General features: G+C 33.0%; 3 protein-coding genes across 5 annotated transcripts; 2 read left to right on the top strand and 1 right to left on the bottom strand.

The window, feature by feature from the left end:
• Positions 1-968: 968 nt before the first annotated feature.
• Positions 969-7968, top strand: LOC114385219 (aspartic proteinase nepenthesin-1-like). Its single transcript, XM_028345238.1, has 5 exons — positions 969-2988; positions 6232-6294; positions 6385-6500; positions 6653-6716; positions 7381-7968. The coding sequence occupies exons 1-5, from the start codon at positions 1312-1314 to the stop codon at positions 7720-7722; spliced, it is 2262 nt and encodes a 753-aa protein (XP_028201039.1). The 5' UTR covers positions 969-1311; the 3' UTR covers positions 7723-7968.
• Positions 7969-9490: 1522 nt separating this feature from the next.
• LOC114383517 (cytochrome b561 domain-containing protein At4g18260-like) lies at positions 9491-12035 on the top strand. Of its 2 annotated transcripts, XM_028343201.1 has the most exons (3): positions 9491-10122; positions 11005-11153; positions 11398-12035. In XM_028343201.1, exons 1-3 carry the CDS (start codon positions 9997-9999, stop codon positions 11588-11590), a joined length of 468 nt encoding a protein of 155 aa, XP_028199002.1. In that variant the 5' UTR covers positions 9491-9996; the 3' UTR covers positions 11591-12035. The 2 variants fall into 2 exon arrangements, 1 of the variants encoding a protein (XP_028199002.1); XR_003660525.1 differs by having other exon boundaries at positions 10280-12018.
• A 51-nt stretch (positions 12036-12086) lies between these two features.
• Positions 12087-14340, bottom strand: LOC114383516. Of its 2 annotated transcripts, none has more exons than XM_028343200.1 (3): positions 14092-14340; positions 13403-13474; positions 12087-12483 (listed from the first exon to the last, which is right to left on the bottom strand). In XM_028343200.1, exons 1-3 carry the CDS (start codon positions 14294-14296, stop codon positions 12194-12196), a joined length of 567 nt encoding a protein of 188 aa, XP_028199001.1. In that variant the 5' UTR covers positions 14297-14340; the 3' UTR covers positions 12087-12193. The 2 variants fall into 2 exon arrangements, with proteins under 2 accessions (XP_028199001.1, XP_028199000.1); XM_028343199.1 differs by having other exon boundaries at positions 14086-14336.
• Between the last annotated feature and the right edge of the window lie 66 nt (positions 14341-14406).

Raw genomic sequence — 14406 nt, 5'->3', positions numbered from 1 at the left:
AGACTAATATCTGTGACACAATCACTAGCCAAGGAAGCAAAGAGGAGAATCCTGTGATAACAAGACCAGACCAAACATCATTTATTATTTACACTTAAATATGTTTTATCTCTAGCATAATTATTTTGAATTTTTGGTAATTTTTTATATTAAATTTATAATAATTATGATATATTAAAATTTTTATTTTGAATCACCACCTTATACCAATACCATCTCAACCTATTGAAAAGATTTGTTATACATGATATAATGTCTCATTTTAAAATTATTTCTAAAATTAATATAAAAAGACACAAAGCAACAATTTTAGGCATATACATTTTAGGCTAAGCATTTACAGAAACATCATCACCCTTGTTTTTATTTTTATCCGTTGAATTTACATAGAATCCCGCGTATCTTATTTCCAACTTAAATCCAAACAAACACTAAAAAAAACCATGTACGTAATCCTAACTCTCTTTTCTTGAAGTACTGTATGTAGTCCTAACTCGGAGGTGTAAATAGTTTGAAATGATGCTACCCGTGATGAGAAATTCACTTCAAATAAGTACTATATGTTTTCTTTATTTTTAAAAATGGTTTTCGAAAATAAGAATTCTACGCAATCTCTTTTATTAGAAACTTTATAATTCATTTTAAGGGCTGATAAAATATGATAAATAATAACTAGTTTTATAAGAAGATTGGTTAAAAAATTTAAAATTTAAATATTTTTATCTAAAAACAAAAATTTTTATTACTCATAATCTTTCTTATAATTTATATAATAAATATTTTTTATTTTTAATTCTTAATCAATCACTAAAGAAACTCAGAATACTAATCAGCAAAACTCATAAAATATTAAGGCTTTATTGTGAATAAAACCGCGTTGTTGGGATCAACCTTTGACGCTAGGCTTCCAAGTCTTTCTCATTCGTTGTTACTAATAAAGTCACACCATTAAAAGCTCATAGGCACACCAGCTTGCTTTTCAATCCTTCTTTCTTCCTTCCTTCTCTCCGTCAAAAACAATTTCCATCTGCCAAAACCAATGTTTTGGTCTCAAAACTCATAAGTTCACATTTTTTTTCTTCTTTTCCATTCACTTTGCCAATCCCTCCTCTTCATTCATTTTCCTCTTGTTTTAAGATTTTGCTTCTGATTGATTGCCTTTGAGAGAAACTTGTGAACTCAGTTCTTTCTTTGACCCTCTTGGCCAAGCTCAGAAATTTCCATAAAGAAATAGATTTTCTCCCTGAAATTCTGTTAGGTGCTTGATCTTGGATTTTCATTGGGTCCAAGAAACAAGATATCATCGTTACTATGGTTTTGAAGGTTTCTCTCATTGTGGTTCTGCTTGTGATATGCTCCTGTGTTGTGGAAGCCATTTCTAGGAATCACAATAATCACAATCACAACAATATCAACAAAAATGGATCTTCTCTGGCTGCCATAAAGTTTCCTGATCATCCAAGTTTCAGTGATGTCTCTTCTTCTGGGGACAATGATTGTAGCTTCTCAAATTCTGAGCAACTTGGGCATTCTGTACCTACCATGACATCAGGTGAAGAAACTGATGAAGAGAGTGAGGCTTTTCCAGCACCAAAACCACACAAGAATTCGGTGAAACTCCACTTGAAACACAGATCAGGGAGCAAAGGTGCTGAGCCTAAAAACTCTGTGATTGATTCCACAGTAAGAGATTTGACCAGAATTCAGAACCTTCACAGAAGGGTTATAGAAAATAGGAACCAAAACACCATTTCAAGGCTGCAGAGGTTACAGAAGGAGCAACCAAAGCAGTCCTTCAAGCCAGTGTTTGCTCCGGCCGCTTCACCGACAAGTCCAGTTTCCGGGCAGCTTGTGGCAACCTTGGAATCCGGGGTGAGTCTTGGCTCTGGTGAGTATTTCATGGATGTGTTTGTGGGGACACCCCCTAAGCATTTTTCTCTGATACTTGACACTGGTAGTGACCTTAATTGGATTCAATGTGTTCCTTGCATTGCATGTTTTGAGCAAAGTGGGCCATATTATGACCCCAAAGATTCTAGTTCTTTTAGGAATATAAGCTGTCATGATCCCCGGTGCCAATTGGTTTCATCCCCGGATCCACCTAATCCTTGCAAGGCTGAGAATCAGAGTTGTCCCTACTTTTATTGGTATGGGGATGGTTCCAATACAACTGGGGATTTTGCATTGGAGACTTTCACTGTTAATCTCACCACTCCTAATGGGAAGTCAGAGTTGAAGCATGTGGAGAATGTGATGTTTGGATGTGGTCATTGGAATAGAGGCCTATTTCATGGTGCTGCTGGTTTGCTAGGATTGGGGAAAGGACCATTGTCATTTGCTTCTCAAATGCAATCTCTCTATGGTCAATCCTTTTCCTATTGTCTTGTGGATAGGAATAGCAATGCAAGTGTTAGCAGCAAGTTGATTTTTGGTGAGGACAAGGAGCTCCTCAGCCACCCCAATTTGAATTTCACTTCTTTTGGTGGTGGGAAAGATGGTTCAGTTGACACATTTTACTATGTCCAGATAAATTCTGTTATGGTTGATGATGAGGTGCTGAAGATACCTGAGGAGACTTGGCATTTGTCTTCAGAAGGTGCTGGTGGTACCATAATTGATTCTGGCACCACTTTAACATATTTTGCTGAGCCTGCTTATGAGATTATCAAGGAGGCTTTTGTGAGGAAAATTAAGGGCTATGAACTTGTTGAAGGCCTTCCTCCTCTAAAGCCATGTTACAATGTGTCTGGAATTGAAAAGATGGAGCTACCTGACTTTGGAATCTTGTTTGCTGATGGAGCAGTGTGGAATTTTCCAGTGGAGAATTATTTTATCCAGATTGATCCTGATGTTGTTTGTTTGGCTATTTTGGGGAATCCTCGATCTGCCCTTTCAATAATTGGAAACTATCAGCAGCAGAATTTCCACATACTATATGATATGAAGAAATCCAGACTTGGCTATGCACCAATGAAGTGTGCTGATGTTTAACATTTTTTTGGGGTTGAAACTTGAAAGGTGTATACTGTATAGTCTCATAATTGTAAACATGGCGAGTCAGGGGGTAGATTTTTTAGTTTTCCCTTAGGCGGAAATTGGAAAGTGATATACACAAAAAAATAATAATTTAAAGTTGATTATAGAACTAGTTTACAGGTAATTACACAAAACTGGATCATTACAAACATAAACATTTGTTTTTTTAACTGCTCAATTTTGAGCTTGTCTCATTTAATTTTAATATTTTGTTCTTTCTATTCTATATATGAATATATGATGTTCTCTCTTACTATCATTCTGGACATGTTATTGTTTTGTATATTCAGTATTCTCAAAGGAAAATTGCTCCGTATGCACACACAAGAAATAAAGAAACTTGGCAATGAAGTTCTGTATCCTGAGTCTCCAAGTCAAGGGGGGCAATAACAGTTCGTGGTTTGCCCATTGTTACTATCCTACTTTCTTGTAGACTACATCCTTTAAAATTTATACTTATTTTCTCTTTTAAACTACTTTTAAATGAAAAATAAATCAAATAGCACATAGACATGGTTTTTTCCCCGATGTCGCATCAGTGTATTATTCCATGGCTTTTCTGTTAGGTACACTGCCAACTTTATAAGAAAAAAAAAGCATGGACCAAAGAATATTGTTGGCCTAGGTACTTTTACATTAATCTAAAGAATAATACTACCTATACGTCAATTTCATATGATAAATTTTACAATTTACAAGAAAAGGGAAAAAAAGGGAAAAGTATTAGGGATCACAATCTTTTTGTGTCTGCCCAAGGATGTTTCTCTGTAACCAAAGTATTAAATAAGACAAGTTATGTGATAAAGAAAAACAAATTATAAAAAGTGTTATAAGCATTTATTGTAAGTGTATTATTACTCTAATCTAGCTCACTCATTTATTTCCTTGTTTGTTTTCTTCTTTTTCTAAGAGTTATATTTTTTTACCCTTAAAATAGAGTCTTTTTTCTTATCTTTTTTGTTTTTTTGTTTTATATTATGAGAGACGTTTTTCCTTATTATGCCATTATAGTAAATGGTAATGTTTATAGGAATTTCCTTTATAGTAAACAAATTATAAGAGACGTTTTTTTACTCTAATCTAGCTCCATCAATGTAGATTTTATAAGTTTTATGTGTAAGCTTCTATTTAATAAGATGAGTACAAATACAATTATTTGACTATCGTCCTTTGCTGAATTGGTCTGTATACTTAAACGTAAAATTTGCAGTTTGCCTACTTCCATAAATGTTCTGGTACATTTTATTATTTTTCATAGTTCTGCATCGGGAACCAGTATGAACTATGAAGCCTATATTTAAGTTTTGCGTGAATAATCATTGTAGACTATCATCATATATTCATTTTCCTCCAAATTCCAAGCACCAGGAGTACAGGACTATTAGTTATTAGTTTATTCGTTTTTTGGTCCATATTCAAACCTAAGGTTGAGATATGAAGTGGGTATTATTTTTCAACTCCAGAGCCGTGTTTCACCCTCAGTATTGGTAGAGTGTGACATCAATTAGGTGAAGGAATTTTCAATGAAAATTTAATAAATTACGCACATTGTTAATATAGATTTGCTTACGGAGAGTGGTCATAATATAACTGTCTATGGCCACTGATGGTGACAAAAAAGTGAGCGAATATATTAAGCTTGTGTTTGTGTGAGCTATTTGCGAAATTATTTTGTTTAGTGAAGTTGATTTTCTAAAACTAATTTTAAATAAAATTATTTTTAAATGAAATGAAATTTAAAATGATTTTTTTAGTGTTTTAAGTTTAAAAATAAGTTAGTAGTAAAATTTAGGTTAAATTTCTTATCTGATTCTTAAAGACTTAAACAATTTGGGATTTTTAAGTATGTCTTTAAACTTTTTTTTAAATTTTTTTGGTCTTTAATCATGTAATTTTTTTAACTGCATTCTTAATGATGAAATTAATTTTTTTATTTATAAAAAAGTTAACCTTGAGAGCCTACTTTTTTAGTCCAGAGACTTTTTTTTTAGTTGTGAATTGTGATACACTTACAACCACTCATACAACCCTCTATATGACATTATTCATTATATTTTACAATTCTTTTTCTTTCTCCTCTGTACAATTTTATTGAATGTTGTTGTACAAGTATTATTTCTCAAATGAATAATAGTGGATGGTGGAGGTTGGTGAGTCCACAATATAGAAGACGGATTTAAAGTGTACAGTTTTGCATATGTTCCTTTGGGGATATTGTGGACCACGGATTTAAAGTGTGTTATTTGCATATTTTAAATAAGTAGTTATATATGAACACTTGTATATCAAATACTTTATTAATATTTATTATTTTTATATTTATTTATTTTTGGTATATTATATCATTTGACATGTAAAAAAAAACTATCATATCTAGCTCTTTTTTTTTTCTCACTAGTTGTCATATAGATGTTAGATGTTAGATGTTTATGAATTTTTGCCATACTTAAATAGGTCTGGCCAAGAAATTCAAAGAGGCCCAAGTAATCTATTTTTAGACTTGATATTTTTAAAAACCTAACTTACAATTTATTAATTTATTTAAAGGCTTATTTTATATTAAAAAATTATAAACTATAAAAATTAAAATCTCAACTACTCAATACACAAGAAAAATCTGAAAATAGATAGGTTAGACATTATAAGATATGAATCTGACTTGTCTACATGATAAGGTTGTTTTTAAGGTATAATACGGCCTCTATAATAACTCATTTAATAACACATGAAGCACATTTTATTAAAAAAAATACGAAGCACATGTTTGGTTTGGATACGTTTTTAAAGAGATAATTTTTTTTTTCTATAAATCCTGTATAGAAAATTTGTAAAAGATACGGTTTAATTTTTAAAATCAGCTGAACTTAAAATGACTTCTAAGTTCTAATTGTCATAGCACATAAATTAAACAGTCAATCTCAATAATATTTGTAAATTTACCTCGTGAAAAAATATTGGATTGATTTTAGATTATAATTTTTTTCTTTAATTTCTAATGAAAATGATACAAATACCCCTGGAGAATTAAAAAAAAAATTTGAAATGGCTTTATGAAAGAAAAAAAAGTTTACTGGTTAGAGCGTTAGTCAAATGTAAAAAAGGTCAACCTGGGCCTGGGGTTTCAGTTGGGCCCTACTAAGGAAGGCACCGGCCCATTAGGGTTCTAGTTTGCACATATGATCCTTTGTTGATTAGCTTGTAGCAGTGGAACAACAGTTGCGGAGTCAATCGAAATCGGCGGAGATGGTTGCCATGAGGGTGGGTAATGTTAATGGTTTTTGTGTTTGATTTAGTTTGCAGAGTGAGTTTGTTGAATTTAACATGTGAATGTGATTATGGTTGAAGCAGTTTCACCAGTACCAGGTGGTGGGAAGGGCTCTTCCTACCGAATCCGATGAGCATCCTAAGATCTACCGCATGAAACTCTGGGCCACCAACGAGGTCCGTGCCAAATCCAAGTTCTGGTATGTTTATTGTTCATCTCTATTTCAAATGTTGTTTATTCGTATTCGTACTAATTCAATAATAAAATGCAATCTTTTCTATTTCTGAAAACGTTGGCCATTAATCACTTTATAGTTATTATTATTGACAATGTCAATGTTAATTGTTACAGGTATTTTTTGAGAAAATTGAAGAAGGTTAAGAAAAGCAATGGACAAGTGCTAGCCATCAATGAGGTGTGCACTTCTCAATTTTACTAGTATATTTTTGTTCGTCTCAGAAATATCAATTATTGCACTAAAATGAGTTGAGCGCTAGTTACTTGTTAAAAGGATTGCAATGAGGCTAGATTTCTATGTTGAAGGATTCTAGAGGATTTTTTTTTTTTTTTTATAAATATTATACTGCTGGGCTTAACTTGTGCATTAAATATGTTTAAGTTATGTAGACATTTGAAGAAGGGTAGACATAATGCTACATGTAGAGACCCTGTTAAGTGTGGATTTGACTACGGGAAGTCATTTATGCTTAACTATCTGTTGGGTAGATCACATCATTTCTCTTTTTCTGTTTTTATTTTTATTGACTATGGAAGCAAATAGTTTTTCTTAAATTTTTGCCACCCATACGATGGTATCTGGTGGCGTAGGGGTAGGACTGTAGATAAATGGAGTGTACTCGAGTCATATGGTGCATTATTTCTGACTAACAACCTAACATTAGCACACAGGAAATGGTAAATGAGGTGAAAGGCATTGAAGTTTGGACATTTGGTGAATTATGGTCTTATGAAAGCCCCTTTAGGAAAGAAATACTTGAACAAATATTTGTATTTTAGCTTCCAATTGCTGTCTTATTGGACAATGGACATGGAGGTTTGAGTTTTTGTACTGATTGCAGATTTTTGAGAAGAATCCTACCAAGATTAAGAATTATGGAATTTGGCTGCGCTATCAGAGCCGCACTGGTTATCACAATATGTACAAGGAATACCGAGATACAACTCTGAATGGTGCAGTTGAGCATATGTACACTGAAATGGCATCTCGTCATAGGGTGAGGCATCCATGCATCCAGATAATTAAGACTGCCACCATCCCAGCTAAGCTGTGCAAAAGGGAGAGCACCAAGCAGTTTCACAATTCTAAAATCAAGTTCCCATTGGTGTTCAAGAAGATTAGGCCTCCAACTAGGAAGCTGAAGACAACATACAAGGCATCCAGGCCAAACCTATTTATGTGATTCAGTTAATGGAATTTCCCTGCTTTTTGATTCATTAAGTATAAAAAGGAAGAGCTTAGAGGTGATCCATGTAGTGACAAACTTCGTTGCCTGCAACCATAGTTTGCATTCTTTTAAGCTCTGAAGATTTTGTTTTTGAAAGATGGTGTTTTATTTAATTTTATATTTTTGCAGAGTCGTCTATTTTACTCATTCTGATGTATTCGATCAAGTTGCTTTTGAATTTAGCGATTACTTTTTTGTCTCGGTTCTGGGTTTATCACCTGTTAGTTGATATGTGCTCTCTGATTTTTGGTAATAAATATTTTCGACCAAGCATGGCTAATAAAGGACAAAGCTTTAAGTGTACAACCTTGAGTTTTTTTGTGTTGTTTTTAAAATCGTATTGAACTTTTATCTCAAATTTCTGCGTTGATTTTTAATGCAGACTATTTATGTTAATGAAGTGAAACTGCAGAAAACACTAAAACACCTTAGCAACTGCACCGAAGTTTTTGTTTGTAAATAAACTTAATTTCTTTGGAAGAAAGATGAACAAGGCAATTAATTGTGTTAAATTCAGTCATTGCTATTTATTATCTAGCTTATTAGGGTAGAAGTGAGAACATGAAATTTAATGTTAAATTTAAGTAAAATAATTAAAATGAATGAATTAAAATAAATGATTAATATTGGATTTTAATAAACTATTTTGTTAAGTTGTATGACAAGGATTAACTTATCTTAAAAGTAATCAAAATTGTAGGCTGGATAACTATTATAAATTTGTTTTAAGATTCCTTTACGTACATTTACGCACTCTTCATCTGTATCTTATGATTAGTGTGTAACTTCTTTTAAACGGGTATACTTGTGCATGTGCATACTCCTGATTGATTACGAACTACAATCATGGTCTTGGTCAAAATTAAATCGTTGCAATTTGCTCACTGGTGTAATTAAAAAAAGCTTTTGTATTATTAGTTTAACTTTTGATTTTTATTAAATGACAAAAAAAACTCACTTGGTAACCTGAACTAAACATGCTTATTACTTACTGCGCAGGATTATGCTGTCGCTCGTAAGCGAATTTACATTTACTAAAGAACACAAATAGAAGAATGCTATAAAAGTAATAAACAAAGTTAGTAATAAAAAAAAGTAAAAATAAAGTAATATAAGCAACGGTGAAGGGTTAACATGAGGGACCACGTGCATCTACCTTTTAAGGTTCTGCATTATTAGCACTTGTTAATTATTCTTTTCCCATGTGCAAGGGCAGATATAATTTTAACTCACAATGATAAATAGGTTATATGAGTTGTGACTGTCTGTCTACTGTGTTTTCCACATCCCATAATCATATTTGTGACCTACCATTGTCACGCAGATGCAAGCATGAGATAAAAATATAGGAAAAAGAATACTGAAAAACTTCTAATCGCAGGTCTGGTAATAATTAGAGGGACAGCGTTGAAGTTTTGGCTCAAAATTTTAAATTATGTGAAATGTTGAGAGTAATCACAAAGAAAGGGCTGATGTATAATTTCCTTGAGATGGATTGGTCGTTTAAAATATGAAAAAATATTAACCTCGAAGCTGCATGAAAGAAATGTGTTTTGATACGAACAAGAATGCCATGTCTAAAATTGTTAACATTTTTTTTTAAGAAAGGAAATAAACTTGGTAGAGTTTGAATTTATTCACTTACTTATAATGTTTTGTTCAAGCATGTTATAATAATGTCTGTTGAGCAGTGGCAAACAGAAGATAGTGTTTACCAGGGAAGTCTACCACGACCCACTTTGTCTTTTAGAACCCTCCATCGAAATCTGACATACTTTTTTTCTTTTTTCTGAAACTGCACATTCTCCACCATAAACACAAAAAGCTTGTGGAAGTTAACCCCGCAACCACAAGTTTGAAATCTCATTTCATTATATATCCCCACAACCCCACTTTCATAACCATCATTTTTCATGCAGCAACCAGTGTTATTTAGTCTATTATTCTAACTTCAAACTGAAATATATAATTTTGAAGGTTAAAACTCTATCTATTTTCGGCTTATTGATGAGTTCTCTCTTTGCTTCAAGTTGCTCTCATTCTCTCCTGATTTGGACTCAACTGTTTAGTTGTGCAATCTGAGACGAACGGTAAAAGTGCTATGAATCCTCAAACACACATACACATATAGAGTCATGTAAGTTACCTTAGCCAGCTAGAGAAGAAACACATATAAATTCCAGAATGTCAGTGTTTCTGCCTTGAAGTCTTATTCACTAGCATTGAAGAATGGGAGTTCAGCAAAAACTCGGTGCTTTCCTCTTTCAATTAAGCATGTTTCTCCTTGTTAGCGCATCTCAAGAGCACAAGAAAGCTAAAGGCAGACATTCAAGCAAAAAAGACCATAACATCAAGGTATTTCATTCCTGCATTGTATTCTTTCTAATTTTGATCAATTAAGTTGGTATTATAATTTTGTATATTCTTCTCCTTGTCTACATTGCTATTATAATCCTCTTTTAAGTTTTGTTTGTGAAGTTACCTTTTTATTGTGGTTGTTTTATGTATGAAGATGAGTTCTAGACTTCAGTTCGAAATCACACTACATGGGTTTCTCTTGTGGGCTTCAATGGCGTTCTTAATGCCTATTGGTATGGTATACTAGTCATTAGACTGTCCAACAGAGAGGGGAATCAAAGAAGGCTTAGAATTATATTTTATGTTCATGCAGTTTTGCAGGAAAGTGTATCTAAACCTAAAACCTCTGTTACATTATCATTATAAATTTAAATCATAGATCATAATTTTTTCTTTTTCTTTTTTGGTATATTTAATTAGTTTCTTTTCCCTTTACGTGGCAACCCATATTTGTACAATTATTTATATGGTTTCAGTTTAGTTTAGAAGGGTCGGTTGTCCCACTAATTAACTTCTAATGATGGTGGAATGGAGATAAGAATAGCAAGATTCCAATTTTACAGTTAATTTATTTGTCCTAAAGCTTGTTAGTCACTACATAAGGTCAAGTGAGGGGTATTTCATCTTTGTTTATTGAAAAGGACTATAATGAATGGTTTGAAGACAAGAAATAATCTTCTTGGTTATTGGAAGTTCCAAGCTTTCTTTGTCTCATTTTTTAATAGAGCATGTGAAAAGAACTTTGCAATTATGCTGTTGTCTGTATCATTAATCAAGTTTTAGCTCAAGTTATAAAAAGGCCAGAAGCTTTCTTTTCTTGCATTGATCCTTGCCTTTTTTTTATTAATTATATGCACGTTTTGTATTTCTGTTCAACAGAAGCTTGCCGTACTTCTTGCCACTGCAGGAGCAATCATGTCCATAAAAAGTTTCAACAACTCCTTCAGCAATAATCATCAAAGATTAGGGGTAGCATTATATTGTATTATCTGGCTGCAAGTTCTAGTTGGTATTTTTCGACCACAAAGGTGAACCAAAGGATTGCTTGTTATTAAGAAAATCTATGCAATATATTGGATTAGGCCATTTAGCCTTTGATAAATACCAAACTTAGACAATGCAGTCAAACTTTTCTTCTCTTTTAAATTTCTTTATAAAGATTTTTCATGTTCTATGTTCATATTTTCTAGAGAGCCAGCTTTATTAACAGCTACAGTTTTCTGTTTGCAAAGCATGATGATTAGGGTACAAGTGTTTTCTTCTTCTTCGCAGGGGATCCAAAAAAAGAAGTCTTTGGTTCTTTGCACACAGGGTAGTGGGAACTGCAGTGTCATTACTGGGTGTGCTGAATGTATTTATAGGTTTACAAGCCTACCAAGAAAAAACATCCAAAAGCATAACAACTTGGAATATACTTTTCACCGTTCAGATATCTTTGATTGTGATCTTCTACCTTCTTCAATAAAAATGGGTCTACATACAAAACCAGGGAGTGATTTGGGACAACTAATTACTGATTCCTACTTGATAAGAAAAAAAGCTAGTTCAGATGACAAGAATGCAGGCATGAAGGCTGAGTCTTGCTAAGAAAAATGAATCAATGCCTTGCCATGGATGCAAGTGTTTGAAACACATAAGACCACAGATGGACCTGAATTTCTTTCCCTAAGATAAAATATGTTTGTGTGGGTTTCTTTCTTCAGAGAAGGTACAGTCATAGAAAACTTTGTGATGTCTTCCCGCGAGATACATTTTTTTTGTTGTATTCTCCTAACATTTTTTTTTTTTTTATTCTCCTAACAATCAATTCTGATATTTTTTTCAAACCTTGATGTGGACGCTGTAATACTTCATGGAGATAGATCAATATATTATCCATGATGTTTTTCTCAATGTTTGAGGACATTGTTTATCAGTGTTTATAAGCATTTCAAAATAAAAAGAATGTGCTAACCAACGGGGAAAGACATACACTCTATCGCTAAAACAGGAGAAAACAAATAATAAGGTAAGAAATTCTATTAATATCACATTGATATATCACTTAAGTATCGCTAACTATAGTATTTCAAGGAAAAAGCTGTACATAGCCAGTTAATATAGCTATTCCTAGTATTATAAAAGGTGGAAGAATCACAAATGCTCCTATGGTTGCAAAGAAAACTGAATCATTCCTTTGAGACACTTCATTGAGGTAAGCTTGTCTCCTGATATTTCTCTTTTGTGAGATGGTCAAGAACTTCGCACTCACTTTCTTCAAGTTTTTACCTAGGGGTATGGTGAAATCATCATCCCTTTCTCCAAACAACTGCTCGAGCTGCTCTCGGATTGTAAGTTTGCTTCCATCACTTTCATAACCTATAAATCAGAAATGTTCAATCTTTGTAATCCTTTTCCCAATATTAAAGGGAAAAAAAAGAGAAGAAAAACCAAATACAAGAAAGAGGTTATGAACAGACATGGCTATAAAATTTCTATTCTCACATAACTCATGCGACAAACATCCATATCAGGAGTGATTCATAAAAGAGAGATAAATGACATGGGAGAATTTCAAAAGTTATGCAAGATGGGGAGAAATAGACATATGATCATACCAAAAATACGGACTTTACTCTTCTAAAGTGAGAAATTAAGGGTGCATTTACAATTGATTTGAATCCAAATAACTTGTATACTTGAGCCACTTCAAACTAAGGATAAATACATCCTTACTTTCTCACTTTACATTTTTTCTTATCTTAGAGGAGTCAAATTTTTACTCAATTTTCAAACTTTCATGCCAGCCTATTTTCCTCCCATACAACTACTACTGCTAAACACATTATCTTTGACGAACAAATCATATTACAACACCCAAATTCTACCATGAATTTGGTCTATGCTGAGTAATACTATGTGATTCCAACTTTATTGTTTCTACTCTAAATTATTATACTATGCGGCCATAAGGGGGAAGGATAAGGTAACATCAAAGGCAAGCTCTTTCATAGTATCATTGAAATTTTAATGATATGGCAGCAACATAATCTTGTAACTTGTGATTTCAAAGGCAGTGCTCTTGCTTTCAATTTTTTTCCCATTAAAACTATTAAAACAATTACATTCTCCAGCCATGTCTATATATTCAGCATATTTCATTTAAACTAACAAGTTAACAACAAAACAGAGAAGGGGTTTCTAACAGTGATAAAATGACATCACAAAAACAGAAGACAATTAATCTGTCTCCCTTACACATATCATTGATTTAAAGAGGAGATGTTAGCTAACGTACCACTATTAGGTGAGCTTGTAGATGTAAGTTGCTCCAAAAGATCCAGCTGTGCACGAGAAGAAGATAAAGATCCTAACAACACAAAGTCCCCAGAAGCCAAGTCAGACATGGACGAGAACCTCATATTGTAAAATTTAGAAGTATTTGGTAGAAATTTAAACTGGTAAGATAAAAAAAAATTATAAGAAAATTTGTGACAGTGAAGAAATTAAATACATGACTTTCCTACAAATATTTCAAGTTTAATAGAAGTTCTGATTCATTTTTCCACTTGTAACCATGTGGATATAACAAATATAAAAAATATAACTGACACAATTTCTAACTTTTCTAAATATTTGTGGTCTCCCAACCATCAAAGAAAGAATATCTTTTTTAATATATAAATCAACAACCAATATTTTTTGGTCTTGGGTCGGAGACATGTATGTTTTCCAATCCACATGGATTAGAGACTAATAATCCTACTCACGATACGTGATTGCTATGACTACCTGATCTAAGAAAATTTTAGACACAAAATGAATCAAATATGAATTATTCTCTTACATGTGAATGCAATGGACCATACACATATGGTTAATCAACAAATATGGAAATTCATGGTTATCCCCATGAGCCCATATTTGATTCAATAATAATAATAATAATAAAGAGTGGGTAGGAATTGTTAGCATATATACCATTACCAGCAGAAGCATCTTCCTGTGTAACTCCAGTGTCAGTCCCTTGTGTTTGAGCACATGTTGTGAGTAAAGAGGAAGAAGGATGGTAGATTTTGATGAGGTTGTTGTGTTTATGGGTCAGAAAAGAAGGCTTGGAGTGAAGAGAAGCAGTGGTGCTGAGATTGATGGCCATACAGTGAGGTTTTTTGGAGTTAGTTGCTAATGCCATTCATTTTGGTTTCAGCTTTGGAGTTTCAGGTCGGTATTTTAATTGGCCAAAGGCGGCACCTCCCTGCCACAAATATTATCTGTGGAGGATTCTAGTTCTATGTAGGACCA

This window comes from Glycine soja, chromosome 14 (assembly GCF_004193775.1).
Source record: "Glycine soja cultivar W05 chromosome 14, ASM419377v2, whole genome shotgun sequence".
NCBI classification, from domain to species: domain Eukaryota; kingdom Viridiplantae; phylum Streptophyta; class Magnoliopsida; order Fabales; family Fabaceae; genus Glycine; species Glycine soja.
This window is presented reverse-complemented; position numbering and strand designations above follow the sequence as displayed.